This window comes from Peromyscus eremicus, chromosome 2 (genome assembly GCF_949786415.1).
Source record: "Peromyscus eremicus chromosome 2, PerEre_H2_v1, whole genome shotgun sequence".
NCBI classification, from domain to species: domain Eukaryota; kingdom Metazoa; phylum Chordata; class Mammalia; order Rodentia; family Cricetidae; genus Peromyscus; species Peromyscus eremicus.
The window spans coordinates 149,155,672-149,182,436 of record NC_081417.1 but is presented as its reverse complement, the minus strand read 5'-3'; the positions used below and the strand labels follow the sequence as shown (position 1 = coordinate 149,182,436).

Below are 26,765 nucleotides of genomic sequence, written 5' to 3'. Positions count from 1 at the left end.
CACACACACACACACACACACACACACACACACAACATATAGGAGATAACTTTTCTTTCTGGCTAAGGTGGTCACCCTTGATGAGGATTTAAGAGTCAACAATTAAACTTCTGAACCCAGAAGCAAAGAATAGAAGCCCTGGGCCTAAATACAAGAGGAATCCACTCCAGAAAAACAGGTTAAGCCAGGTACAGGGCTCAGCCTATATAATCCAATAATCAACAGAGGCTGAGACCGAGGCTTACATAAATTCAAGCACAGCCTGGGGGTAAGTCTTCTCTCACAAAGCAAACGGACAACAAGACAAAGGCATCTGTGTATCTCCCTGCTGACAAAGCAAGTAGCCAGCCTGGCAGCATGGAGCTGCCTTCTGCACTTGGGAGGCTGAACAAATGACCTATGGGTGTGAGGCCAGCCTGGACTGTAATGAGAATCTGCCTCGGAACAATAAAGACAAGGCAACAAGAATCTGGAATTGTTCTCAATACTTGAAAGCCCACTGTCTCTGCTCAGAAAGGGTTACTACCCTCAGCATTCCAGCAAGGGGTTAGCAAGTATAGCACAGGGTGCACTGGCCAGGTCTGCACTTACCTATAATGTTAGAAGACTTACAGCTTGAAATAGCTGGGGCAGAAGAAATCCAGAAAAAAACAACACTTCAATATGTGAAACTGTAGGTTGGTGCCCATGAATCCCCTGTATTGGAGCAGACACTTGGTCATTTACATGCCATGCACAGCTGCTTCTCTGCTGGGATGTTCTGACTCACAGTGCCAGAGACAAGGCAGCCCATGATAGAAAACGTGTACCCACCCTATTACCAGTGAGAGGAAAGAAGTTGAGAGCATTCACTGCCAAAATGAGATAACACTAGATTGTCACATATTCTATCGTTTCAAGTTTAGTTGATTTTCTTAAAAGCCCATTCAGTAACTTTAGAATAATCCTCATATAAAATGTCTCACATATTTAACATATATAGATCCAGAGAATAAATAAGTACGGCCTTCACTGAGAAATATCAAGTCAAATGGCAAATAATAGCACATTTAATGATGCCATGAGGAAGGAAGAAAACATGCTTCTTCCATAAGTGAGACAGAACTGCCCACAGGATGTGTTCACCATGTACAAATACTGGGAGCCTATGGGGAACGAAGACAAATGTTATGGATGATTGATTGATAAATAAAACACTGATTGGCCAGTAGCCAGGCAGGAAGTATTGGTGGGACTAACAGAGAGGAGAACAGAGAACAGGAAGGGAAAGGCAGACACTGCCAGCCGCCTCCAGGACAAGGAAGATGTAAGGTACCGGTAAGCCACGAGCCACGTGGCAAAGTATAGATTAATAGAAATGGGTTAATTTAAGATAGAAGAAGTAGATAACAAGAAGCCTGCCATGGCCATACAGTTTGTGAGCAATATAAGTCTCTGTGTGTTTACTTGGTTGGGTCTGAGCCGCTGTGGGACTAGCGGGTTAGAGAGATTTGTCCTGACTGTGGGCCAGGCAGGACCAGAAAAACTCTAGCTACAGACAAATGCTCCATAAATATCTGGTCAAAGGGGGAAAAAAACAACATAAAAAGCCCAAAAATAATCGCTAGAATTCACCTGGCATAATGTGATATTGGAGGGCTAAGCAGTTCACAGACAGCACAATCAGGGTCTTACTGTCTGAGAGGCTACATCTCAGAAGTGATGGAAGGCTGAGTGGAGGTGGAAATGGGAATGGGAGGTGCTGGGAGGCCTAGGGAGGAAGTGCAGGAAGAAGAATTCTGGGCCAAAGAGAAGCTCATATAAAGGCTCTGAGCAGAAGATTATCAAGTGAATGGTCAGCTCGTATGGGAACGAGAGGAAACCTGGAAGCGGCAGCAAGCTAATGGAAGAGGAGGCAAGCGAGTCAGAGCACAACAGGACCCAGAGGCTACACCTAGGGTTTAGATTTTCATCTCCAGAGCAATGGGGAAGAGAGGAATGGACTTTCCCAGCAACATGACACAATCAGAATTCTGCTTTAAAAACTCACTCCAAGAGCTCAGCTGTTAAAATCCTAGCGGCTCTTAATGAGGACCTGGGTTGTTCCCAGGGCCCACATGGTGGCTATCAATGGCCTGTAATTTCAGTCCCAGGGGATCTGATGCTCTCTTTTGGCCTCCACAGACAGCGAGTGGGCACAAAGTACAAATACATACATACAACCACTCACATATACAAAGTAAGTATTTAGAATTTTAAAAGTAAAAATGAATTCTGACTCCTCACAGAGGGTCAACTGGAGGGGAGCGTAAACAGACACATCATAAGGTTAATGCTGTAGTATGAAGGAAGCAGTCTATGTGGTGCTGAGGGGCTCAGGGAAGTTTACCTACATATAGGAAGGAACCTGACAGGCCTTAGCCACTCAGTACATACGAGATGCTAGAAGGGCTTGCTCTATGAAGACACAGGGGTGAGCAGGAAGACAGGAAGATTCCATTTCTCTTATGTATGGCCGTAGGGAGAAAAAGAGGACGGATTCAATTGTTGACCTCGAAATGCTATAGCACACTACATTATAGAGACGAAGTACAAAGTTGGCTAAGTGTCTCAGTCAGGGTTTGTTTCCACTGTGGTGAAGAGACGCCATGACCACAGTAACTCTTAAAAAGGAGAACACTTAATTGAGGTAGGTGGCTTAGAGTTTCAGAGGTTCAGTCCATTATCATCCTAGAGGAGAGCATGGAGGCATGCAGGCAGACATGGTGCTGGAGAACTAACTGCTACATGTTGATATGCAGGCCACAGGAAGTAGACTGTCTCACTGGGCATGGCTTGAGCCTATTATGAGACCTCAAAGCACGCCTCCACAGCGATACACTTCCTCCACCAAGACCTCATCTCCTCCTAACAGTGCCACTCCCTTTAGAGGTCATTTTCTTTCAAACTACCTCACCAAGGAACCCCGAACTCTTATGAACTGCCGCTAATGCAATATGGAACGGCACAACTAATCACCTCCTCACCTGGGAGCGGCCACAGTGACTAATGAGAGCAGCAGTAAAGGACAATGAGCAACAGGCTAACTCTCAGCAGCATTACAGACCCGAGGACTGGAACTATGACAGTATCTCTGCGATCTTAGAAGGGGCAGGGAGGGGTCTGGTCAGAGCAGAGCTCCCAAACACAAATCACTGAGGAAAATCTAGACTGCCCAGTGTGGTGTCACACACCTTTGTAATCCCAGCACTCATGAGGCAAAGATGAAGTATCTCTGTGAGTTCAAGGCCATCCACAGGAACATAGTGAGACCTGGCCTTAAACAAACCCAAAACAAGAAATGCTACAAATTTGAGAATATAATATAAATTTAAAAGCTTCTATGTATCAAAAAGAACAATTAATGAAGTTAAGAGATGACTACCATATAGGAGAAAGGTACCATTGCTACAGTTCCTGTCTGTTAAGTTTGCTGCTATAACTGTCAATGCTCCAATGTAGTGGAGTACGGCCTGACTGGGAGATTATGTCATGAGGGCTCCCGAATGTATTCAAGTGTGAAGAGTGGGTCTATCAGGGTCCAATGGGTGTGATGGCAACTACCCTTAGTCCTAGCATCTCTCTGAGTTTCAGGCCGGGCTGGTCAGACGCGGCTACATAATGAGAGCCTGTCTCCTACCAAAATCAAAAACAAAACAAACAACAACAAAAAAACCCAGAACTGTTGTGGAATATTGAGATGTTTTACATTCATTTATGCTGTGGAGTATTTGTTTAATGATGCAAAGATGTGTTGCATACTTTTATGGTGCATTTGTTTAACTGCGAATCTGTGTTACTTTGCCTAAGATTTAACCTGATGGTCTAATAAAAAGCTGAATGGCCAATAGCTAAGAAGGAGAATAAATAAGCAAGGCTGGCAGGCAAAGAGAATAAATAGGAGGAAAAGAATCTAGTCTTAAAAAAAAAAAAAAAAGAGCAAGGCACAAGAAAAGGAGAAGGAAAGGTGACTGGCCAGACACCCAGTCACACAGCCAGCCACGGAGTAAGAAGGAAAGAAAGATATACAGAATAAAGAACCTAGAGGCAAAACATAGTTAAAGAGAAATGGGATAATTTAAGTTAGAAAAGCTGGCTAGAAATAAGGCCAGAAATTCGTAAGTAAGTCTCCAATTTGCAGGCAAATGGATGGAACTAGAAAATATCATCCTGAGTTGAGTGAGGTAACCCAAACCCAGAAGGACAAACATGGTATGTACTCACTCATAAGTGGATACTAGATATAAAGCAAAGAAAAATCAGACTGCAACCCACAGATCCAGGGAGGCTACATAGCAGGGGGGACCCTAGGACGACTGTGGCTTATAATAAGTTTTGGTTTTACTCAATCACTGGGCAAGCCTCAGTGAAACATTTTACTATTAGGATAAGAATTTGTACTGTATCGAGCTGATAATAGAAAAAAAAGAAAAGAAAGAAAAAAATAAGTCTCCATGTATTTATTTGGGAGTTGGGTGACAGGCCCCCCAAAGAATTTTAAAAAATATACATACAGAAAACAAACTAGTGAGTCTGTTATAACAGCACTCTACCTTCAGGACTGCCAGCACTCAGATACTCTTACTGACTGTTTGGTTGGCACCTCAGGCTTGCCCCTGAATAGTCCTGGAAGCCCCATTCCCCTTCTCCCTCCAAACCCCACCCGCTTAGTCTCCAAACAAAGGAAAGGCACCAAAAAGCCAGTTCTGCATTCTTGGCGGCTCATTGCAGCTTCTGCCCCTGAAGTTATAAGCCACCCAAATCCTGCCTAAGCATGCTCAGCTTTTGACCATACTTGAGCACAAACTCAGATTGTAGTAGACGGGTCATCACCCCTCACCTACAATCTATAAAACTTTCCTGCCCTGGCCTGGATGCTTGACTTCTCTGGCCTCTCTCTCTGAGATCAGAGAACCCACATGGGAGTTGCTTTGTTCAATATACCTGTTGTCATACTGTTTCATTTCAGCTTGACCTGGCTTACTGCTTTGGAGGAGAACTTATTGGGTGGGGGAGTGGGGGGGGGGGGAGGCATGACAACACATGGCAGAAAACCTATTACTTTCCATTCACCTTCTGCCATGGAATGATACAGTAGGAAGGACTAAGCCAGAAGCAAACACTCTTGGACCTCACTGCCTTCACAATCACAAGTCAAACAGACTTCTATGGTTTATAAACTATCCAGTCTATAGTATTCTGTTTCAACAGCAAAAAACAAACTAAGCCATGTATGTCAAGAGATGTCTTTAACATATAAAAGGGCTCTTGCAAATAACTCAAATATTACCCCCCAAACAAGTGTATAAAAGATAGATAATGTAGGCTGGGCAGTGGCACACGCCTTTAATCCCAGCACTTGGGAAGAAGAGGCAGGTAGATATCTGGGAGTTTGAGGCCAGCCTGGTCTACAGTGTGAGTTCTAGGACAACCAAGACTACATAGACAAATCCTGTCTTGAAAAACCAAAAAGATGCTAGTTACAAAATAGCTTACACAAACCCAAATGTATGAAACGTATGCAAATGCATTCCTACATACACATGCAGTGAAAGAGGTCTGAAAAGACGCCATGGGAACTCAAGACCTGGGTCATGACTCCCGGTAGATGAACAAACTTAAAATCGTATTTTTTGTTCCTGCTTTTTTTTTGAAAGACAGGTCGTATGTATCTCAGGTTGGCCTCAAACTCACTAGATAACTGAGAATGATCTTCCTGATTCTATAAGCTCTGGGATTAAGGGCATGTGCATATGCCCAAGTAAGCTGTTTTAATTTTGTAGACTTATCATAAAGGACAGATCTAAGATGCTGATTCTTCACATCTATGGGCATCAGTTTCTGAATGGTACACTGCTCACTGCCTGACATTTTTAAAGCAGGTAGAAGAGGACAGAACTGTACACATGCCACTACCACAGATCTGCTTTCTTACTGCTATGATTCCACAGACCAGAGGGCATGTAAGGTGAAGCCTCACACTCTAAAAGCAGAGGCAAACTCAGAATTTGATGAACTTTAGTTTACATAAGTAGGAAAACAAAATCGAACAAGATGAATGGTTTATGTAACTAACCTAAAGCACGCTTCTGCATAGCAGTGTGAGGAAGTGGCCTGAAGTCAGTGGAGTTTCCTGATTGCTTTAAGAAAACAGGAAAACTGAAGTTGTATTTTTAAAATTAGATATTTTACCAAAAACAGCCAAGTGAAGTTCATTTCTTGGGTACACTTTACACCAAATAACAGGCACTGGTCACAATAACATCATTTAAGCACAAAGAATGCACGCCAGCGTAGTCAACAAGGCTTGCCACACTACTGACCAGTACCACATTTAATTCAAGGGTTGGTACGAACACTACTGTATTAAAGAGAAGAACAATGTGGTTCAACTTCATAGCTCCTGTTTTACTGCAGTCAGTCACAATTAACAACCAGGACAATATGCTTCCCAGAAGAGAGTGATCAATTCACCAGTACCAATGACACGGATGACAAGATGGTAATTTTAAAAGTGAAGACAAGACTTTTTATATTGTTCTGCCTCCAAACTGTACATGCAAGATCTTCCCTCCTCACTGCAGTTTATACACTAATAACTCAAACAGCAGCATGCCTATGCCTCCAAGTCAACAAGAGGAAGCAATTAACTATTAAAGCATAAAATGACTTAGCAACAAATGGTTACAGACTTCCATTTCCCAGAGGCCTGTGTAGAGTAGTTCTGAAAAGGGCAACTAGCCTTCTGGCTTTGGCAATTCCCCAGGCTACAGAAGAGGACTTATCTTTCCAGATGTGCCAGCAATCCAGTTCCCACCCTTGCCCTGACCCTTTCCCAAGTGTTAGCTTTGCTCTACTCTAAGGGTGATCCTGAAAGGGATGAGAAAGAAGAGGAAGGAGAGGGTGAAGGGTGAGAGGGAATAATATAGAGCATTTTTAAAAATGTATTTTGGGGCTGGAGAATTGGTTTAGCACTTAAGGACACATGTTGCTATTGTAGAGGACCCAGGTTCAATTCCTGCACACCCACATGGCGGCTCATAGCCATCTCTAACTCCAGTTCCAGGGGATCCAACACCTGTTCTGGCCTCCATTAGGCATCAGACACGACATAGTACACATATATACATGTAGGCAAACGCTCATACACATGAAATCATTTTTAAAAATAAATAAAATACAACGTTTTATTAAAGGAATTTGTGATATACTAGCTATTCCATTGGACATGGACATCTTTAAAATCCTACCTATCCAGTGTCCTCTGTTTCTTTTCAGAGGACAGGTGCTGGGCAGCTGGCAATTCTGGGGAGAGGAGCATCCCTTGGGCATGAATGGCCAAGTGACTTGCTAGGGAAAAGGGGAAGTAACGACATTTCTTCTTTCCCATTGTAATAGTTCAACAGGGACTCTGAGAGTAGCATCTTTGTTTCACAGGTGAAAAGGAGTAACATTCTCATGCAAGGTCAATGTAAGGTCACAGCAGAGTAGAGACCAGCACCACCCATTCTGCTGCCCTACTGCTGTCCATGCGTCTACACTCACACATGACAACCATATGCTCTGGCCCATAGTCACAGGAAGCATACTTTTTACACGTGTGACACAGAATCTGCAGAGTCACAGAAGAAGTCATTTAAGAATTTACTAAGGAAGACAGTATGAAGTTCGAGTGACGCTATATGACAGATCAGCAGCAGTGAAAATCCCCTTTGTCCTCTGTACCCCAAACTCATTGCCCTCTATCAATTCTTAGCTGGTATCACTGATGCTCGCCAATGAAACAGGCCTGAGTTCCACTCACACCCTGTAAGCTTTGCCCAGTTAACTTCCATGTGTGGCTGTTTTTTTTTGTTTTTTGTTTTGTTTTTTGTTTTGGTTTTTCGAGACAGGGTTTCTCTGTGTAGCTTTGCGCCTTTTCCTGGAACTCACTTGGTAGCCCAGGCTGGCCTCGAACTCACAGAGATCCGCCTGGCTCTGCCTCCCGAGTGCTGGGATTAAAGGCGTGCGCTGCCACCGCCCGGCCCATGTGTGGCTGTTTATCACGCAGGCCTCAGGGTCCTCATCTCACTGATAGAAAAGCCAACACATCCATGATGATAACACAATCCAAGACAGGAAAAGAACTTCCTCCTGCACCGGAGCCTTCTTTGCTCGGGTGCACCCCATGGGGATGCCTACCAGAGAACACCCATGGCCATTATGGAAGGCATGGTCTAATCTTCTCACCTTCTGTCTTTCTTCCTCACTCCATCCACCGGTGGAGCTCTTTGATGACTTTCTACTTATGTCATCTACTAACAGGATTCCTGATACCTACAGGATCCATGAGCAATGTGTGTTTTGATTCAACTATTTTGGGTTCACTCAGCTGACCCACAGACTCAACTCAAATTGTGATCCTGTTATCATCCTTAATAGAGAGGCTTCGAGACCACATCAGGGGAAAAATTACAGCACTCAACTATTTGCCAAACTCCCCCACATACACTCCTACATTATATTTTACCACAAACAGCAAAGCTTGTCTTGAGGAGTCTGTTTCTCCTTCCCCAACCTCCAGGAGTCCTTCACAGTATCTCACTAAACCAGAGTGAGAGGTCTCTGCGATCTGCCCCTCTGAAGTCCATGCTCTGCTGTACAACTCCTGAACACAGAGCACGGAGGGCCTAGATGCCAGTAACTGGCTTTGCTATGGCAGCACACGCAACTGTGTCTGGCTTAAGAGAGAGCTGATGGCTCCCATCTATCTTGGCGCGCTGGCCAGATGCCAAACAGGATTAAAGCACTGTTACAGTTTCTTGTGGGTGAGTGGACATGTCTGCCATGCTGTTGCTCAGGAGACTGCGTAGAAGGACTGCTATGTGTCTGAGGCCAGTCAGGGCTACATATGAGACCTTACTTCAGAAAAGACCAAGAAAACAAGTTACAGCCACTCTTGGTAGTAAGAGATTTAAGTTAGTGCTGGAAGCACTCCTTCTGATAAATAAGCAGAGATAATTAGTAGACTCCCTAGATAGGAGCTATAGACACTCCTTTGCTATCCTGACAACCTTGAGCTAATGGGCTGTCAGTTCAAGAGCCTGGCAGACAAGCTTTATGTCAGCAGTGGCCATTAGGAACACTCCATGAATTCGGGGGGGGGGGGGGGGGGGGAGACGACGACGACGACGACGACGACGACGACGACGATGACACCCTACACAGCTACAGATCATGGCCCCAGCTCTTGAAGACACAGCCAACCAGGTCTGCTTCAGTTGACAGTTTGTGCTAGCACAGACCTTACTGGATTCCAGATGACCCTGCAGCCATTTCCATCTGGACACAAGGGGAGCACTTCACTTGCTGGCCTAGCAGAAAGGCTACTGTAACGGATGTTAAGGAGGCAAGGCTGTGATTGGAATAGACATAAACCTTTGTTTGCATGCAAGGCGAGTTGTAATCGACTCAAACACTTCTCCTCTGGCTATTTAAGCAGGCTGATCAGGCTCAAGTAGTGAGTTTGCAGGGGATGCTTTCAAGTGTTATCCTTTCCAGTGACGTGGCGGGAGGTCCACTAAAAGGCTTCAGAAGTTGTACCTTGCCTACTTTCAGCTGTGTGGGCTGAGCTCACAAGACAAAAAGAAATAGTAAGATGTCTTCAATAGCCGAGAATGTTAGCAAGAATGTCACTGAGAGATGAACAGGCAGCAGGCTATGCAGCACAAGAGGCCAGGCAGCCATGGCTGCTTGACAGTGACAGAAAAAGCTGCTGAGTGGTTCAGGAATAGGCAGGACAGGAGAAGGTTTAAGGAAGATGGCATGGGAGGGCAAAAGACCAAGTTGGAAGGATGAAGGTGGCTGAGGGAACACAGGGACTGTGGAACCTGCTCACCAGGAGAGTTCCAGAGAGCTGTTAGGTCTTTAAGAGTTCTAACACTGCTGCTAAGGGCTAAGGGATCCGGACAGACAAGGCCTAAACAAGAGCCCTAACACTGGCTGCATCAAGGGTACAGGAATCCCAACTTCCTAGGCCTGCATAAGACTGTTAACGCTAGAGGGCGCCACCTGCTCTCAATCACCCAGGGAAACAGACTGCCAGAACCAGCTCACCTACCTACAATTTTATCTGGACAGAGCAAAGGGACCCTAACTGACAAAATGGAAACAGAAGAGGGTATACTGTGAGACCAAAAAGACTCTCGGCACTGCGCTGTGACACAGAAGGCTGTCCCCACAACAGTACTTAAGCCATAAAGTCATTCAAGATGGATCTAAATAAAGGAGGGGTGTGACAGTGCACACCTTTAACCCCCGATCTTGGTAGGCAAAAGCAGGCAGCTCTTTGTGAGTTCGAGAACCACCCTGGTCTACATAGTGAGTTCCAGGACAACCAGAGCTACACAGTGAGACCCTTTCTCAAAAAAAAAAAAAAAAAAAAAAGGAAAAGGAAAGAGGTGGATCTGGAATTGTGTCCAGTTGTGTATTCTCTAGGCTCAATGTTGAGGGCTTGTGTTGGTCAGCATTGTTCTTTCTGGTAAAAGAATTCAATGCCAACATCAGAACTTGCAGCCTTAAGGAAAATAGCAGACCAGCTTCTCATACATGGAGTCAATATATTTTAGCACAACATAACAAGGTCAGTCCCAGTGCACAACTTTCTATGACTTCCCAGAAACGAAGCCAGGAATTGTCATTCTTCTGCTGCTGTTTTTCTCATGAGGAAAAATACACATATATTAAAAAGTTATGTATCCATCCCACAAACTCCATGCGTACACAACGACAAGATTTCTATGTGTGGATTCAAATGCATGTCACTTATCCAAAAGACATTCATGTGACACAGACGAGACAATCCTCCAAGAGAAGCACTCCCATTGCGGTCCCTGAGTGCATGTCTCTACCAGCACCAACTGGAGTCAATGCGTGTCATGACACACGGACACCATCACCTGTGCTCATGCCCAAGGTCTCGGGAAAAGAGGGAGGACTGAAGAAGAGCTAGAAAAGCACAGGGTCACACTTGCAAGAGTAAAAAACAGGAACATGTCGGATGGAGAGATGACTCCACTATCCAAAGCACTCACTGGTCTAGCACAAGACCTGAGTCAGGTTCCCAACACCCACATCAGGAAGCTTACTGCAGCTTTTAACTCCAGTTCCAGGGGGTACCATCTTCTGGCCTCTAAGGGTACCCATACCCAAATCAGATATTCACACAAACACATACACACATCCATGATTAAAAATAAAAATAAATCTTAAAAAAAAAAAAAACCTGAACAACAAAAACTAACCAGACACACCTTACACCAAGAATTTAAATGCAAAAGGAAATCGACTTTCAAGTTGGGAATTTAAAGACAAATGATAAGCATTGTCAACTATACCCTATTTTAACTGACGTTTGAAAACATACTCAAATATGAATGTCCTGATCAACCAACTGCAAACTTTGCTATAGTGTTAGCTAGACATGTTAGACACGTCTAACAGACCATCCTGATAGGTCATTTCAAATTAGAAACTCTCCCTATTGCATGTTCAATTCTAGAGAAGAAACCACACTCTTAATCCTTCAGACTGGGAATGTTCATTGAGGACAATTTTTTAAAAAAGAAGTTCTATAACAATCTTGAAACTCTCTTATCTAGGTGGCCACATATTCTTCTCTTCTCTGAAATGGGGACTGAGACAAACCATCATCCAGGGAAGATCATCATTTCCAGGTGAAATAAACCATTACACCACAAAGCCCACTTCAAGCTGACTCAAGTCCATGTGTTTATAAGGGTTCTAAATCAAACTAGCCATCATCACCCTCAATATTTAAGTGTACTTCTTCCATGTACTTCTTTCTATGACTATAATCAAGTTAGTGGTTCACTATTCTGACATGTCTTCTGTATCAACCTGTTTGTACATTGGTTCTGGAGATTCTCACCTTCCAGCCACAGCGGAAAAGCAAACCATGCCCTTAACAACTGCTTCTGTCGAACTCTAGGCAACTGAGCAAACTGGAAAGTTACCCAGCAACGAAATAGTTTCACATTTGGGAAACCTATTTTTCATTACAAGTTACAGTTTGCTAAAAACAAACAAACAAACAAAAAAACTAGCTCCTCCTGGAATGCTTGGATTTCTTCCAAGACCATAGCCACATTCTTTACCAGTCCCAACAAAACTTACGTACAGCTCTTGTGAATAACCAGAACTGGTAAAATCTATACAAACAGCTTGTCTGTGGAGGTCTTGACCAGTGAGATCCATGCAAACTCACTCTAACAGAGGCAATCATCTGAAGCATAGCAGGCTTCGATTCCAATGTCTCATCACGCTATTCCACAGCTTTTTCTCCCAAGGCTCTAGAGTGAACTCATAAAATGCTCAGTCATTGAGGTGGTTTCCACACGAAAACAGCTCCTTTGGATATCATGAAGAGTGGCAGCACCAGTGCTCTGAATGTGAAGCCAATACACAGAAACATCACCAATAATACCTGAAAGCCACTTGAAAGAGAAACGTGTCTGTCTTAGCGATCTTCAGGCTATGAGACAACTGACAGAGTGGTCAGCAGAGAAGTGGCTACAGGAAGAGAGAGCCAGTAGAGGTTAGTGAACACGTGCCCAGCACCCACCACCATGCTCACTCTACTTACCTGAGGAGGAGTGGGTGTGGATGTGGGTCTTCCTATAGGTGGAGTAGGGTTTCTGCTGCCACCTCCAGACATAATCTCCTCTGTTATGTCTTTACCTCCCTGATTTGGATCTCGAATTCTTATCTACAAAGTTAAATAAAATGGTAAGTATAAACCTAGGGTCTGTGTACCAGATTTAGACGAGGAATTAAAGGGACACGTGAAAACAACTATCAAATGTGTTAACCTCCTCACAGGACTGCACTTCAATGACAGAACCATATAGGGTCATTTCCAACACATGTAGGCAACAAGCACAACAAGATCTAAATGTAATAACAAGGAAAGTAGGACTGAGCTGACTGAATTTCTAGGTCAAAAAAGTAAAATACCTATGCTTGCGTAAGAGTGCCATGCCAAACACATTGACTTACTTATACTTCTTAATAGCAAGGAGAGCCAGAGATAGCTCAGGAATAACAAAGCTCCTGAGTAGGTTTTAAATGCTCTAAATGGTCCTCTGAAGTTCACCAGCAAAATATATACAATTGCTATGACTTCGTAGTGGGACCTTACTTGCCCATAACTTTGTATACTTTTATAAGGATGCTGGCTGCAGGGTGCTCTGTACACTATGTGCACATCTTAAGGATGCTGGCCACATCAGCTCTTTACACTATGTGCACTTCTATAAGGATGCTGGCTGAACTGTTGCTTTTTCCGAGTAAACGTCTAGACCCATCACTCAGGCTAATTGTGAACAGAACAGTTCAATGTTATATCCTACATCTTTACAGTTAAATTATCAAAATACCACTAGGAAGGATGAGGCAGACCGAAATGTACTGACAGAGGATCACTAAGTTAGAAACGGAACACAGCACAGTGGCTCATGCTTCCTGTTTGAACTTCCAAGTGCTCTTCATGCTTACAGATGTCAAAGAGGATGGTGCTGTAATGAGGATGGAGTTCCTGGGTCCAGGACCTCAGAGCTGGGACAGTGGTGAGGGCAGTAGGTTCCCTTCTGAAGTGTATTAACTGCACAGCTTAGTAAGATAAACTGGTTTCTTGAAAACTTCAGAGACTTCACTATCAAAAGGCATCAGAATATCTAGAAGACTACAGGGACGTATCTGTTCATTATCAGACCTTTTGTTTCAATGTAGCCCAGGCTGGCCTTAAACTCACTATGTAGCCCAGGCTGGTCTCGAACTTGGTCAATCCTCCTGACTCAGCCTCCCCAATGTTTGGATAACAAGTGCGTGCTGCCACATCCAGCTTTCAATTTTCTTATCAGGGACATTTATCATCACTACCTTCTATTTTTGTTAGCATCATTTCTTCCTGCATTGCAGACCGCCATTCAGTCAACTTTATGATACTGACTTAACCCTTTGAAGCCCCATTTCCTGCCTGCAGTGTCACGCTAAACTGGAGCGTTCTGTTACTGGGACATGTTCATAAGTCATTTGTTTCTAGGCAAAGCACCAAACGTGAATCCTTCAGGAGTTCTAGGAGCTCCATGTCCTCCTGTGCAGATGTGGGCATTGTTGACTATCAGCATCACCTACTGTGTATGTTCTGCTGGGTAAGACTGGAAGCCAGTCTCCAACAGAACATTCCGGAATTCCAATTTCACGTCACTGTGCTCCTAGGCTCCTGTCTTACTAGACAGAGGCACTGCCCTTACAATGTACTGTAAATAAGTGTATTTACTAAATCTAGTTGGTGTCTCTGTCTTCCAAAGGTTTTTCCCTCCTTGTGAGTCTTTAGGATTTTGGCTCCTTTTACTTTGGCATTACTGTTTCCTTCGGGCAGTTCAAACTTTTGCTCAGCACTGCAGTACAGGAGTCAGGAGCTGAGAAACGAGCCAGAGGTGTACTCCAACATGCAGTCTGCCCAGCTGGGAAAAGGTGACGCTGAAGGAAGAGGGATGCAGTTTCCAGCCAAGTGCCCATAGAAACACTCCAGGCTGAGTGAGAGGTAGCCATACAAGCGGGAGGAAGAAATGGCACAGTCACCTTTGTAAACTGACGTTAATGATGATTGGATATGCTTATTTGAGAAATGATTATATGCCCCAATTTACGACAAATCAATGAAGATCTCTTACAGTTTTTTTCTCTCTCTTGGCTGGAGGGGGCTGTTGCTGCGTAGGCACTATGATAGGTGCTGACTGATACACTGGCTGACTTGGGTAAAAAGGCGTTCCTAAGGGATCAGAACAAAATGAGAAGCAGTCAGTTATTTTGTCAAACACTACAGGCCTGCAATGGTGCGGTACCCTTAACAAGCTCCTGGGGAAATCAAAGCAAACTGCTAAGGACTCATCTTCCGAAATAGGGTCGTGACTCTGTGGCCCAGGCTGACCTGAAGGTCAGATCCCCCTGCTTCTGCCTCCTGATCCATGGGATATAGGCCTAAGCCATCACAAACCTAGAAAGCATTCTCAATCTCTCTCCTCCAGATACTAAAGTAGTCAAGCAATTATCCCTAAAATATGTAGTATCTCTAAACATCCAAAAAGAAAAAATCTAAATGGAAACAGCTCAGTGCCCAATTCCTGGAGAGCAATACCAGGAATATCTTTCTCAAACACAACCTGGGTTACAGCGCTGCTTTCAAAAAAAAAAAAAAAAAAAAAAAAACCAAACCTTGTCCTGGGGCCCATGGCCGACACCTGTGACTGTCTTTCTGGGCTTTTGGTTTGGTCGAAGAGCCACAGATTGCAGGCCACTGGCTAGGCTCCCTACAAGCCCTTAAGGCAAGAGCTTTAACAAAAGACAGCAGAGAAGACAACATCCTCTCAAGAAGAAGAACCAAATTCCAAGCTGAGTTCCATTTCCTGCACACTTCTAAGGCTACACCTCCCTCCTACCTGGCCCCCTCACCCTATTCCTGCCCCTCAAACAGGCTGACCACAATTACGTCAAAGCTAAACAATGGACTTTGTTCATGCCTTGACTCTACTGACCAACGGGCAAAATTCTCTTTTCCTCAGACCTAGACACACAAGGGTTTGTTAACATCCAAAATGTAGACTACTGTTCTAATTACTGTCAAATCACAGTTCACAGAGTAGGAGGAGGGGGCAGATTGTGAAGAACAGCAAAGTAAAACCTAAAGATCTGTTGAAGCCTGGATAACGGGATGGAAAAAAACATATTTAGATAAGAAAAATTGTTAAAGGTTTTTATTTTTGTTTTGCCTGAGGGAAAGAACAGAGGAACTACTCAGTGAAACATGGAACAAATGGATTTCAATTCTGGAGCTGTCTGAGACAATTACTAGTCAACAGACAGGTATGAACTAGTTACCCTATGCAAGTCTGGTTACTTTCATCCAGGGCATCAAATAATGAAGGCTGAAACAGACCTTCCTACGTAGTCAAGACAGACCTTGAACTTCCCATTCTCCTGTCTCCACATTCCCAGTGCTACTCAAAGCCTGTACATGATACGTAGTTTACGAATCCAGGGCTTTGTGCATATTAAGCAGGCATTCTACCAACAGAGCTGCATCCTCAGCCTCTAGAGTCACTAATTTTGTAAAGACTTTTTTTTTTTTTTTTTTTAAGACAGCTTCTCTGTGTAGCCCTGGCTGTCTTTGAACTCAGAAATCTACCTGCCTCTGCCTCCCAGGTGCTGGGATTACAGGGGTAGGACACCAAACTAGTAAAGGCTTTTGTAATGAACACCACCAGAACCATAGGACTAGATAAACCAGAAAATGAGAACAGATAAAGAAGCCCAAGATGACATCTTGGTGAGAGGTCACAGAAAAAAGGAAAGCCCGCAGAGTGGTATGGGGGGGGGGGGGGGGGTGAGATGGGTGCATGCTGTCATCCCAGCACTGAGAAGCGGAGGAAATAAGATCCTGAGTTCAAATTCAGCCTGGGCTATAGAGTAAAACTTTGTCTCAAAAAATCAGAGACAAACAGGAACAGGAAGCATGTAGCTCTGTCAGCCTGAAGGCTGCACTAAGCTCTGTCAGAGAGAAAGATCCTGACCAAAGCTTCCTGAGGAGAAGGCTCAAAAGGGAGTGGGAAGAAAAAGAAGAAGAATTATGAAGATAGATAACCCTTTTTTTTTTCCTTTAAATGTTTGCTGAGCACAGGAGTGGTGGTGCATGAATTCAATCCCAGCACTCAAGAGGCAGAGGCAGGCAGATCTCTAAGCTCAAGGCTAGAATTCTAGGCCAAACAGGGCTGCACAGTAAGACTGTCTTTTTTTTTTTTTTTTTTTTGGTTTTTGAGATGGAGTTTCTCTGTGTAGCCCTGAATGTCCTGGAAATCACTCTGTACACCAGGCTGGACTCAAACTCACAAGAGGTCCACCTGCCTCTGCCTCCCGAGTGATGGAATTAAAGGTGCGCACCACCATCACCCAGGCTAAGACCCATGTCTTTTAAATTTAACATTTGCTTAAAAGAGAAACACAGAAAAAGGCTCTAACGAGACAGGAGGCTAGAAGCCCTTGGCCCACTACGATGGTTAAGGACTAGGTATAAAGGGTACCTTCCCTGGTGACGCTGCACAAGAGAGAAGAGCTAGGGAACTACCCTTAGGGCTGTGGGTAGGCTGGAGGCTGATGCACAAGAAGGAACATCAAAGGTCATCACACCGTAACTGTCTTCAAATGTAGCTTCCTGAGAGCTGCACAGTGCCAGGCTCTTTGGGTATCTGTGGCAGCTGGTGAAGTGCTTTGGAAAAGACCTAGGCAGAGGGCCACACTACAGTTGCAGAAAGTTCCACAGGAAAGAAACCCTTCTGCTCCCCCACTCCCCTACATCAAGCACACCACTATCACAAGAGACTCAGACTGGCAGTTCCCAAACACCCCGATAGGACATCAGCTCCTCCAGAAGACAGATCCTCCAACTGGATGCAAACGCTGCTGGACAAGCAGCACAGGCTGCTCACCTGGCCAGACTTTCCTGACTAAGTGAAATAAGACACAAAAGGTGACATGGGTGAACAGAACTGGTGAGAAGCTGCTTTGTCACACAGCCAGCAGACAGCTGCTCAATCAATGAGGTACAAACTGCTGATCTCGGCACAGGCTAAGCACAGACAGTAAACACAAAGCCTTCTCAGCTATGGGCACCAGCAGAGCAGGAAACTGACCGCACCAAACGACAGTTCTCTTTTTACGAACTAACCCGAATCCTGAGCCAGCTGAAAACACTTAGGACACATAGCTATTAGAAATTAGAACCAAAAAAAAAAAAAAAAAAGAGAGAGAGAGAGAACATTTATCACTTAAGTTAGTTCATGTCTCTTGACCTCAAGGTTCTAGAGTGGGAAATGGGATAGGGTTGCTTAGAACAGGTCTCAGTCAACAACAGCCTACAGGGGAAACCTACCATTTATTTTATAATCAGCGGTTACACTGGAGACCCCTCCATCTAGCAGCATTTACCATCTGCAGCAGAGAAGACAGGAGCAACAACAGGGACCAGTCTTCAAAGCCTGAGACATCCACCATCTGGTCCTGACCCTAGATGATCCCAGATCAATTGAAGAGTAGGAACAATGTGTGCAAAACTCACACACTAAAAACCTCAAAATACACATATACCCTCTTTTATTTATTTTTCTAGGACAGGGGCCTGCCTGGCCTGGCTTCTGCCTCGAGTGCTGGGATTATAGACATTTGCTATCATACCCAAAATTACTTATACACTCTTAAAAGTTTCTCAACTTGAGATCTTTATGAGTAACTGCTGCTATTTTTAAGTTACTTGTTTCTTGTTTTTTTTTCTTTTCTTTCTTTTATTTTTTGGTTTTTCAAAACAGGGTTTCTCTGTGTAGTTTTGGTACCTGTCCTGGAACTCACTCTGTAGACCAGGCTGGCCTCAAACTCACAGAGATCCTCCTGGCTCTGCCTCCTGAGTGCTGGGATTAAAGGCGTGCACCACCGCTGCCTGTTACTTGTTTCTTGTTGAAACAGAATTCCAATATAAAACAATACTGACAGCAAAGCATTTTTTTAAAGGTCTTACTGTAGTAATCCCGTAAGGTTTAGCTTTGGATTTGTTTTAGGTGTTAGTCGCTCTACTTGCCTAGGATATTGAAAACTCTGGGAACTACTGATGTGCTCATACTCTATTTAAGGTTTCACCTTACTGGTAAAATTCCAAGCCTAACAATCAACTGTGTACTGTGAAATGCTGAAAGACAGAAATACCTTGACATCTGCATTCTACAAAATACCTAACACAATGTCTTGCATATCATAATTCTGAAAAAAAAAATAAGAAAAGAAAATCTGCACTGGCCTTAGAAATGAAGATAATGTAGTGATTAAACACTCGGCTTGGCACAACTGCAATACAAAGATCACTGACCTCACAATGTACTCAGAACAGGAGTTGTGTCACCGTACATCAACATCACAAAACAAGCATTTCTTTGCTGGAGAAGGAAACAAATGCCTCTTGGGAGAACAGTTTCTGTACTCCCAGCATGGCTCAAACGTGCTTCAGGGCTCTACAGCTCCACGAGGCTCAGGAAAAGATGGAAAAGGTGCAGGAGGGGAAGTGTATCAAGAAGACACAAGTGGACTGGGCGGAACCAGCACGAGCAAGGCCTGTCAAACGGCCCGTTCTCGTTCTCCTTCTTTAGCAGTGTTACTACCACCACTCCCCATACCCTTAAGAATCTAAAATGTCTGTCAACATGGGACATCACTCCCTAAGGCTGGCCTGAGTGTTTAGTACTCTACTTTCCTCAAAGCAGTAAGAACGCTTCAAGAATACCTTTCCAGAGAATGAGGAGGGAGAATCATAAACCTGGAAACCAACCCACTAAGACACTGGCTAAAAATCCAGCTTTCAAAAAGGATGGGAAGGTATCTCTATGGTAGACACATACCTAGGTCTCCTCCCGGGAGACAAGGACTTAAGAGTGGAACACAGAGCTAGGACCCTGTCCCCACATCCACTCTGAATCTACAGCCAAGAGAAGACTGGGACGGTGAGGGGAAAAGATCTGGAAGAGGCACGGAAAGAGAAAGAGACTCCAAGAAGGGGGAAGAGTACCAGAGCCACACCATGAGATGTGTGAAGTGTCAACAACTAATGGAACTAGGGGGCCAGAACTCTGAATCATGCCCAAAGCACATTAACTGGGAACACCTTTTTTTACAGCAAAAAGTATCCATCCAAAGATGAAAGACTGTGAGTAGAAATGTAATTTATGATTCATTCTAAAAACAGACTGTACTATTTTTAAAAGAAACAAATAAATGTGGTTTTTTAAGGTGAGGAAGGAGGGAGGGAAGATGGCTGGGTGAGGGTTCCTGCCAACATGCCTGATACCCAGATCCCCAGAATTCACGAAGTGGAAAGGGACCACTCCTGCAAGTTGACCTGTGACGTCTACATACACACGTGCGTGCATGCACACACACGGGAGGGGGGTGGGGGAGAAAATAAAGTAACAAAACGGAAATGTGATTAGGAACACACTGAAAGGTGTGTGAGTCTTCTAAATAACCAGTAATTTTATGATATTGGAAACAGTTAAGTGCACATATGAAATACATGGACAAGAAAGTACACACTGTTCATGCTATTCCTGAGCTAATCTCGTTTTCTGCACTCTGTTCTTTGAGTTTTCATCACTGTCTCATTTCCTCCATAGTGAAATAAGATCATTTTGATGTAGGAAACAGTGTTTTAGTATAGATATGTTCTGCCTACTAATGAATATAGGACATGCCTAATAATTTCTCTGTGGGGAAGGGACTCTCAGAAGGAACAGATGTCAATCACACCTGAGCTGAAACTGCATGTCAACACAGGACTGCTTCATAAAGGCGAATAATAGTAGTGTACTTGGAACACAAGGAGAAGACTGCTTTTTTAAAAAGATTTATTTATTAAGTATACTATGTTCTGCCAGTGTATATGCATGTATGCCAGAAGAGGGCACCAAATCTCATTACAGACGGCTGGGAGACACTGTGTAGCTGCTGGGAAGAGCTCTGGAAGAGCAGTCAGTGCTCTTAACCTCTGAGTCATCTCTCCCAGACGAAAAGTCGACATTTTGCTGCTCTTTTGTTTTTGTTTTATTGAAACAGGGTTTCTCTGTATAGCCCTGCCTATCCTGGAACTCATTCTGTAGACCAGGCTAGTCTTGAACTTGGAGATCCACCTGCCTCTGCCTCCTGAGTACTGGGATTAAAGGTATGTGCCACCACTGCCTCGGTAGAAAAACCCATGTCTAACATGACAGATGGGAAGCTCATATGACTTCTGTCCTAGTTCCCATAGGTGACACAAGAGTCATCCTAAGAGCAACAGCAGACACTGGCTCGAACATGGAGGAAGACTTTAGTATGCTATTTTAGAGTCAAAAGATCACTCTAGTAACCTGGGAGGAAACTGCATATTGGAATTCAGGGGGGAACCACTAAAAACAGTTCTATCAATCAGAACACATTTCCTTCAAAACATGGAATTTAAAGGAGTATTAATTTTAGCATATTTACTCTGAAAATCTCAGTTTTTCTAATTAGAAGATTTTGGATAGCAATGCTTATTGTAAGAAACAAGTTCACAGAGCTGATCTCTGTATTTGAGAAAGTTGTTGAGGTTTTAAGTTTTTTGTTTTGTTTTGTTTTATTTTGTTTTGTTTGAGCTGAGGACTGAACCCAGGGTCTTGCGCTTGCCTAGCTCTACCACTGAGCTAAATCCCCAAACCTGAGGTTTTAAGATTTTATAGATTATAATAAATCATTTTTAAATAGTGCCACGAGGCAGAACAGACTTATGAAATGGAAAGGTTTCACACTCTTTTTTTTTTTTTTTGGTAAAGATTTATTTATTTATTATGTATACAGTATTCTGTCTGCATGTGTCCCTGCAGGCCAGAAGAGGGCACCAGATCTCATCACAAGTGGTTGTAAGCCACCATGTGGTTGCTGGGAATTGAACTCAGGACCTTTGGAAGAGCAGTTGATGCTCTTAACCACTTGAGCCATCTCTCCAGCCCAGGTTTCACACTCTTAAAAACCTTACCACCAAAAAAGACTGAGTTACCCCGGTACAAGTAACCATAAAGACCACACGATGCCACTAAATCCAGACTGTGGAAACTCAGTGAGTGGATCAATGAGTTAAGCTATTGAAGCCTCAATGCCTTTGCTTTGACAGCACTATGGAAGACCACTGCAGCTGCATCTTCAAGCTTCATGTCCTAGTATCCACTCAATTTTCCTCCTTACACTTCAGTGTCTGTGGAATGAAACAAGTGCAATACACACGAAGTGTGTTCAACAAGTACTATGCATTACTTTGGAGTTCCCTGTGAACTCACATGCCCAGTATTAGTTGGCATTTGCATCTGTGCACTAAAGCTGAGGCAGGAGGATTCTGAGTTCAAGGACAGCCCAGGCTACCCACTGAGAACCTGTCTCCCCAACTCCTTTCCCCACAAAAGCATCTTTTAAGATTTCAGGCATTTTTATCTCAACTAGTCCTCAGAACTTCCCCAAGACAACAGCTCTGCCTGAAGACGTGCAGGTAAGGACCACGTTGTCCCTGGCCTAACTCCCCAGAGTAGCCGCCACTCACTGTTCCAGGGGCTTGGAATATCTGCTTCATGGACATTACATGAAGTGGGGGATAGAGTAGGCTGAGGATAAAAGCTCTGGGGGATAGAAGGGGGGCCAAAATCAAGGATAGGAGGTAAGTGTGTACTATCAACAAAACCCAATAAAAATGTGCGTGACAGCTACTTGGTGGGAGATGTCAGAAACCTAGCACACGGATTCAAGAGGAGGACCCCTCACATGCTACTGACTACATATGTTTCTATAATAATTTCCCTTGTAAGTCACTCCCTGAAGAAGCTCTCAAGTTAAAACTGTTGGTAAGATTTTATTTAAAAATCCTTCAAACCTCTAAGTGGCAACAACTAATGTGGCCCAGCAAAGAGTAGGAAGAGCTTGACAAACGAGCAGGAAGGACTGGTCTTTTACTCACCGTAAGCATTAGCAAAGTCTCCAGGTCCTGGTCCAGGATAAAAAGGCCCTGGCCCTGGTGGCTGAACCGGATACTGCTGTGGGGGCCCCACGTATGGTGGCCCACCGTGGCGGTACTAAAAGAGAGCATACATTTGCAGATGACACAAAGGGAGCTTCTAGAAAATAAAGCACCGAGTACCGAGACTGTCTAGAGGACGTGAAGGCGTGGCAGTTCAACACCTTCCAAATGCCTGCTTGCCCATGACAGACAGTGACAATGAGAGAGGGGTCTTCCCTGACTGAAGCCATGCACCAGTGTACAGCAGCCAGACTCACTGCAAAGTGACTTCAGGCTGGCAGTTTTCAATGACATGAAGGAACACCACAGGAAAGATGATGTTGGGAAATGATTTCTCCATCAACTTGAGAATTTGTGTAAGAATCTCTGTATAGCTTTATGAAAGTGGACAAAAATGGCTAGACTTGCAATCAATTAAAAAGTTCATAGGCCAGCCAGGCGGTGGTGGCGCACGCCTTTAATCCCAGCACTCAGGAGGCAGAGACAGGCGGATCTCTGTAAATTCGAGGCCGGCCTGGGCTACCAACTGAGTTCCAGGAGAGGCGCAAAGCTACACAGAGAAACCCTGTCTCGAAAAACCAAAAAAAAAAAAAAAAAAAAAAAAAAAAAAGTTCATAGGCCACTAAAATCCAGGGTATCGGTCACCAACCCCACCCCAACCTCCATTAGAAGCCAGGCTCCCCCTTTACCTGTGGTATACAGTACTGAGGCCCTTGGGGCACGGGGTACGGCATAGGCAGATGGTTAACCATCATGATGTGCTGATTTGCCTGATAGACGGCAGTGGGAGTCTGCGCACCAGGACGGATGGAAGGGCTGCTGTTTGGGATGGTAGCTCGGGGTGGCTGGAGTTGAGGCCTCTGGAAAAACTGGCAGAGGGAGAAAGAATGTTTGGTTTTTCACACAGGGTAACAGATAGATCTATATCTTGAGTTCCCCCCCCACTACTAAACTGATCTACTTAGAGCTATAATATGCAGAAGGCAACAGGCTGTCCACTGAGTTCCTGAAGTACATTCCACATTGAATCAGATTCTGACCAACGTCTCCAGACAAAAGTGCAGTCTCGACGCTTCAGCATCATCTATTAGAAGTATAAGCCATGCACGGTAACTATTCATTTTAACCTCAAAAATGAAAACAACAAAAGTAACTGGTGTTTCTCAAAATGTTGTTTTATAAAAACCATTGACTTCTGAACAGAGAGAGAGAGAGAGAGAGAGAGAGAGAGAGAGAGAGAGAGAGAGAGAGAGAGGCTCAAAAATCAAATCATTAAAAATTAGAAGCAGTCAACCTAAAAGACTACTGCCAGCCGTTTCTAGAGTACTTAGGAGGACAAGACTCTCCACAAACACAAGCATTTTCACCCAAGTCCATCAAACCAAATTAAAACCAGCTGTAAGGCTGTCGCGTACAGAAAGAAGCCTGTCAAAAGGGTGGTACAACCTCACTCTTAGCTGAACCCAATTTTGCTTTCTCAAACATTTTGCAATAGATAAACTCCAGAATGGCCTAAAATGAGCAAAGCTCACCCCCCCAACCCCCAGATGGCAGCCATTAGTGTAGTTATGCACAATTCTCACTGCTTAAAGCTACATCCCTATAGTGCATTTCCAGTATGACTATTCATTAGCAACCGCACTGTAAAATAACAAGAAGGCAGAGAAATAAAGAGGCCATGCAGAACCTTGTTACCTGGATGGGTCTGAATCCTCCCTTCAATTATGAAGCAAGCAGCAGCAGGAAACAGAAAGAAAGCCAATGGAAAAGCTTATAGATCAGTAGGAAGGGCAGGATAAAGCATGCAGCTCAACAAAAACAGCTTTCTGTTCAGTAATTCAGGAGAAGAAAGAAGACTAGAAAATCAGAATGGCAACCTCCACTTGAGTACTCTAGTAGTATACATGGAATCAAAGTTCTGACTATTTAGTTGAAAAAATTAAAAAAAATAAAGGAATCCAGTGACAAAAATCCCACTGGCAGCTTCTGGTTATAGGACACCTGGTAGCTAAAGGACAGCTGGGACTACTGACTCTTCATCTGGGCTCTTCAAATGCCCAACTGTGGGACTCTGGGTTATTTCTCACCAATCTACCTCCTATCTTAAATAAGGCATAAAAACCCACATATAGCTCTAAATCAGAGAGCTCTGATACTAAGCTGAAAACAACTGGTCGAGCTCTGAAAGCCCCTGAATCCCCTCCTGATTCTGGACTGAGTGTTGCTTTTGACCTCTGGCCCTCTCAGGTCTTTTCCATCCTTTTGTTAATAGGCATCAAGATATTTCAGGTGGCTGGGCGGTGGTGGCCCTCTCAGGTCTTTTCCATCCTTTTGTTAATAGGCATCAAGATATTTCAGGTGGCTGGGCGGTGGTGGTGCACGCTTTTAATCCCAGCACTCGGGAGGCAGAGGCAGGCAGATCTCAGTGAGTTTGAGGCCAGCCTGGTCTACAGAGTGAGTTCCAGGAAAGGCACCAAAGCGACACAGAGAAATCCTGTCTCAAAAAACCAAAAAAGAGAGAGAGATTGAGAGATTGAGAGATTGAGAGATTGAGAGATGAGAGAGGGGGAGGGGGAGGGGGAGGGGAGGGGGAGGGGGAGAGGGAGAGAGAGAGAGAGAGAGAGAGAGAGAGAGAGAGAGAGAGAGAGAGAGAGAGAAAGAGAGAGAGAGATTGATTGATTGATTGATTGATTGATTGATTGATTGAGATTCCAGGTGTCTGAGTAACTTTTCCTCTTGCGCTAAAGTGGGAAAACTGTAAACTTGGGCCCAACCTCACTCCCATCACCCTTGGAGAGGGAAAGCCCTGAAGAGGTGAGCAGTGGATAGAAAGCTGGAGCAGGAGACCTGAGTGGGTGGGCAATCCGATGGGGAGCCAAAGAGGAGTGGATGGAGGTGAAAAGAAGCACAGGGCAAAGCTGACATCTTAGGAAGAGGGCTGGGGGTGAGTGACAAAACCGTAACCAAAGTCCCCTGGCTGTCCAGCTGCACCGACAGACAGCACCATTTCTGTTGGCTGTGAACAAGAAGGCTGAAATGGCGATCCTCCCTCCCATGGCCAGCAGACACATTGGCACTTACATAATCTGTGTCATAAATACGTTTGTAGAATAAACTTCAGCATTTTATTCTACTGTCAACGTAACAGGAAGCACGAAAGTACTGCTGGCTTTAAGGAGTGGAGAGTTATCCACCTGCTCAACTACTGAACACTGCAGGATGTAGGAAGGAGGAAGAGATCCATGTTGTGAGATCCCATCCCTTTCCATCAACTCCAGAGGCAGTCAAGACAAGAAGAGCCACAAACCCACAGAGGCGCCATCTCCTTTGTGAGCTCATCAGATGACATTACACACTCGTACTTCCCCTAAAGAGTCATGTTATAGGACGGCAAGGAGACAAGACAAGGAAGTACTTGGCTCACTTAGAAAAAGCTGACAGGGCAAGTCCTCCTACTTCCTTTACATGAACGCTTTTCTTACCAGTATCCCAACTACTCTGATGGGATTCTTAACCAGCTTATCCAAAAAAGTAACTGGGGTTACCTTATTCAAACGGGTTTCTGAACAGTGTATTTTCTTCAGTCATGCTGAATCTCAATGTTTCTAAGAAAACTTCTGATGTAAATAGAGCCAAGCCAACACAACACACTGGGAAGTTGGTGCAAACACACTGATGCAGACACACTAAGTAACAACATACAAGCTCTCTCTCTAGCATTAAGGAGCTACCAAACTTGGCCGAAAGCTTTTACATAACACTAAGTCACCCTCACTGCTGACCTCTAAGGCATGTGCTACTGTGAACACCACGGGTCCAAACTGAGAAGCAGAGTTTGAGTAGAGGGCTGGTGTTCCTCATCTGCCATAGAAGCACTTGGGCTCTCAGCTCTGGACTGTTGGCTGTTGCATATAGTACTTCTCAGGAGATAGAAAGTGATCAACCCCAAGAAAATTATTCATTTTAAAGTCAGAGGGGACTTGGTGGGATCTTGATCCAGTACACTAAAGTATAGCACATCACTAATCATAACCAACTAACCAAAAAACAGTCATTGACTGCTTCACAAAATGAC

At 44.2% G+C, this 26,765-nt stretch overlaps 1 protein-coding gene across 14 annotated transcripts in view; it reads right to left on the bottom strand.

Moving 5' to 3' along the window:
• The window catches only part of Eif4g3 (eukaryotic translation initiation factor 4 gamma 3), a 230,406-nt gene that overhangs the window by 97,471 nt on the left and 106,170 nt on the right, over nt 1-26,765 (bottom strand). For all 14 annotated transcript variants that reach the window (XM_059255251.1, XM_059255237.1, XM_059255240.1 and 11 more), the window contains 4 exons: nt 23,380-23,559; nt 22,631-22,745; nt 14,754-14,851; nt 12,662-12,784 (listed from right to left, as the gene is read on the bottom strand). In XM_059255251.1, coding sequence (XP_059111234.1) covers nt 12,662-12,784; nt 14,754-14,851; nt 22,631-22,745; nt 23,380-23,445 — 402 coding nt within the window. In that variant the 5' untranslated portion in view covers nt 23,446-23,559. The remainder of the gene's footprint in view (nt 1-12,661; nt 12,785-14,753; nt 14,852-22,630; nt 22,746-23,379; nt 23,560-26,765) is intronic.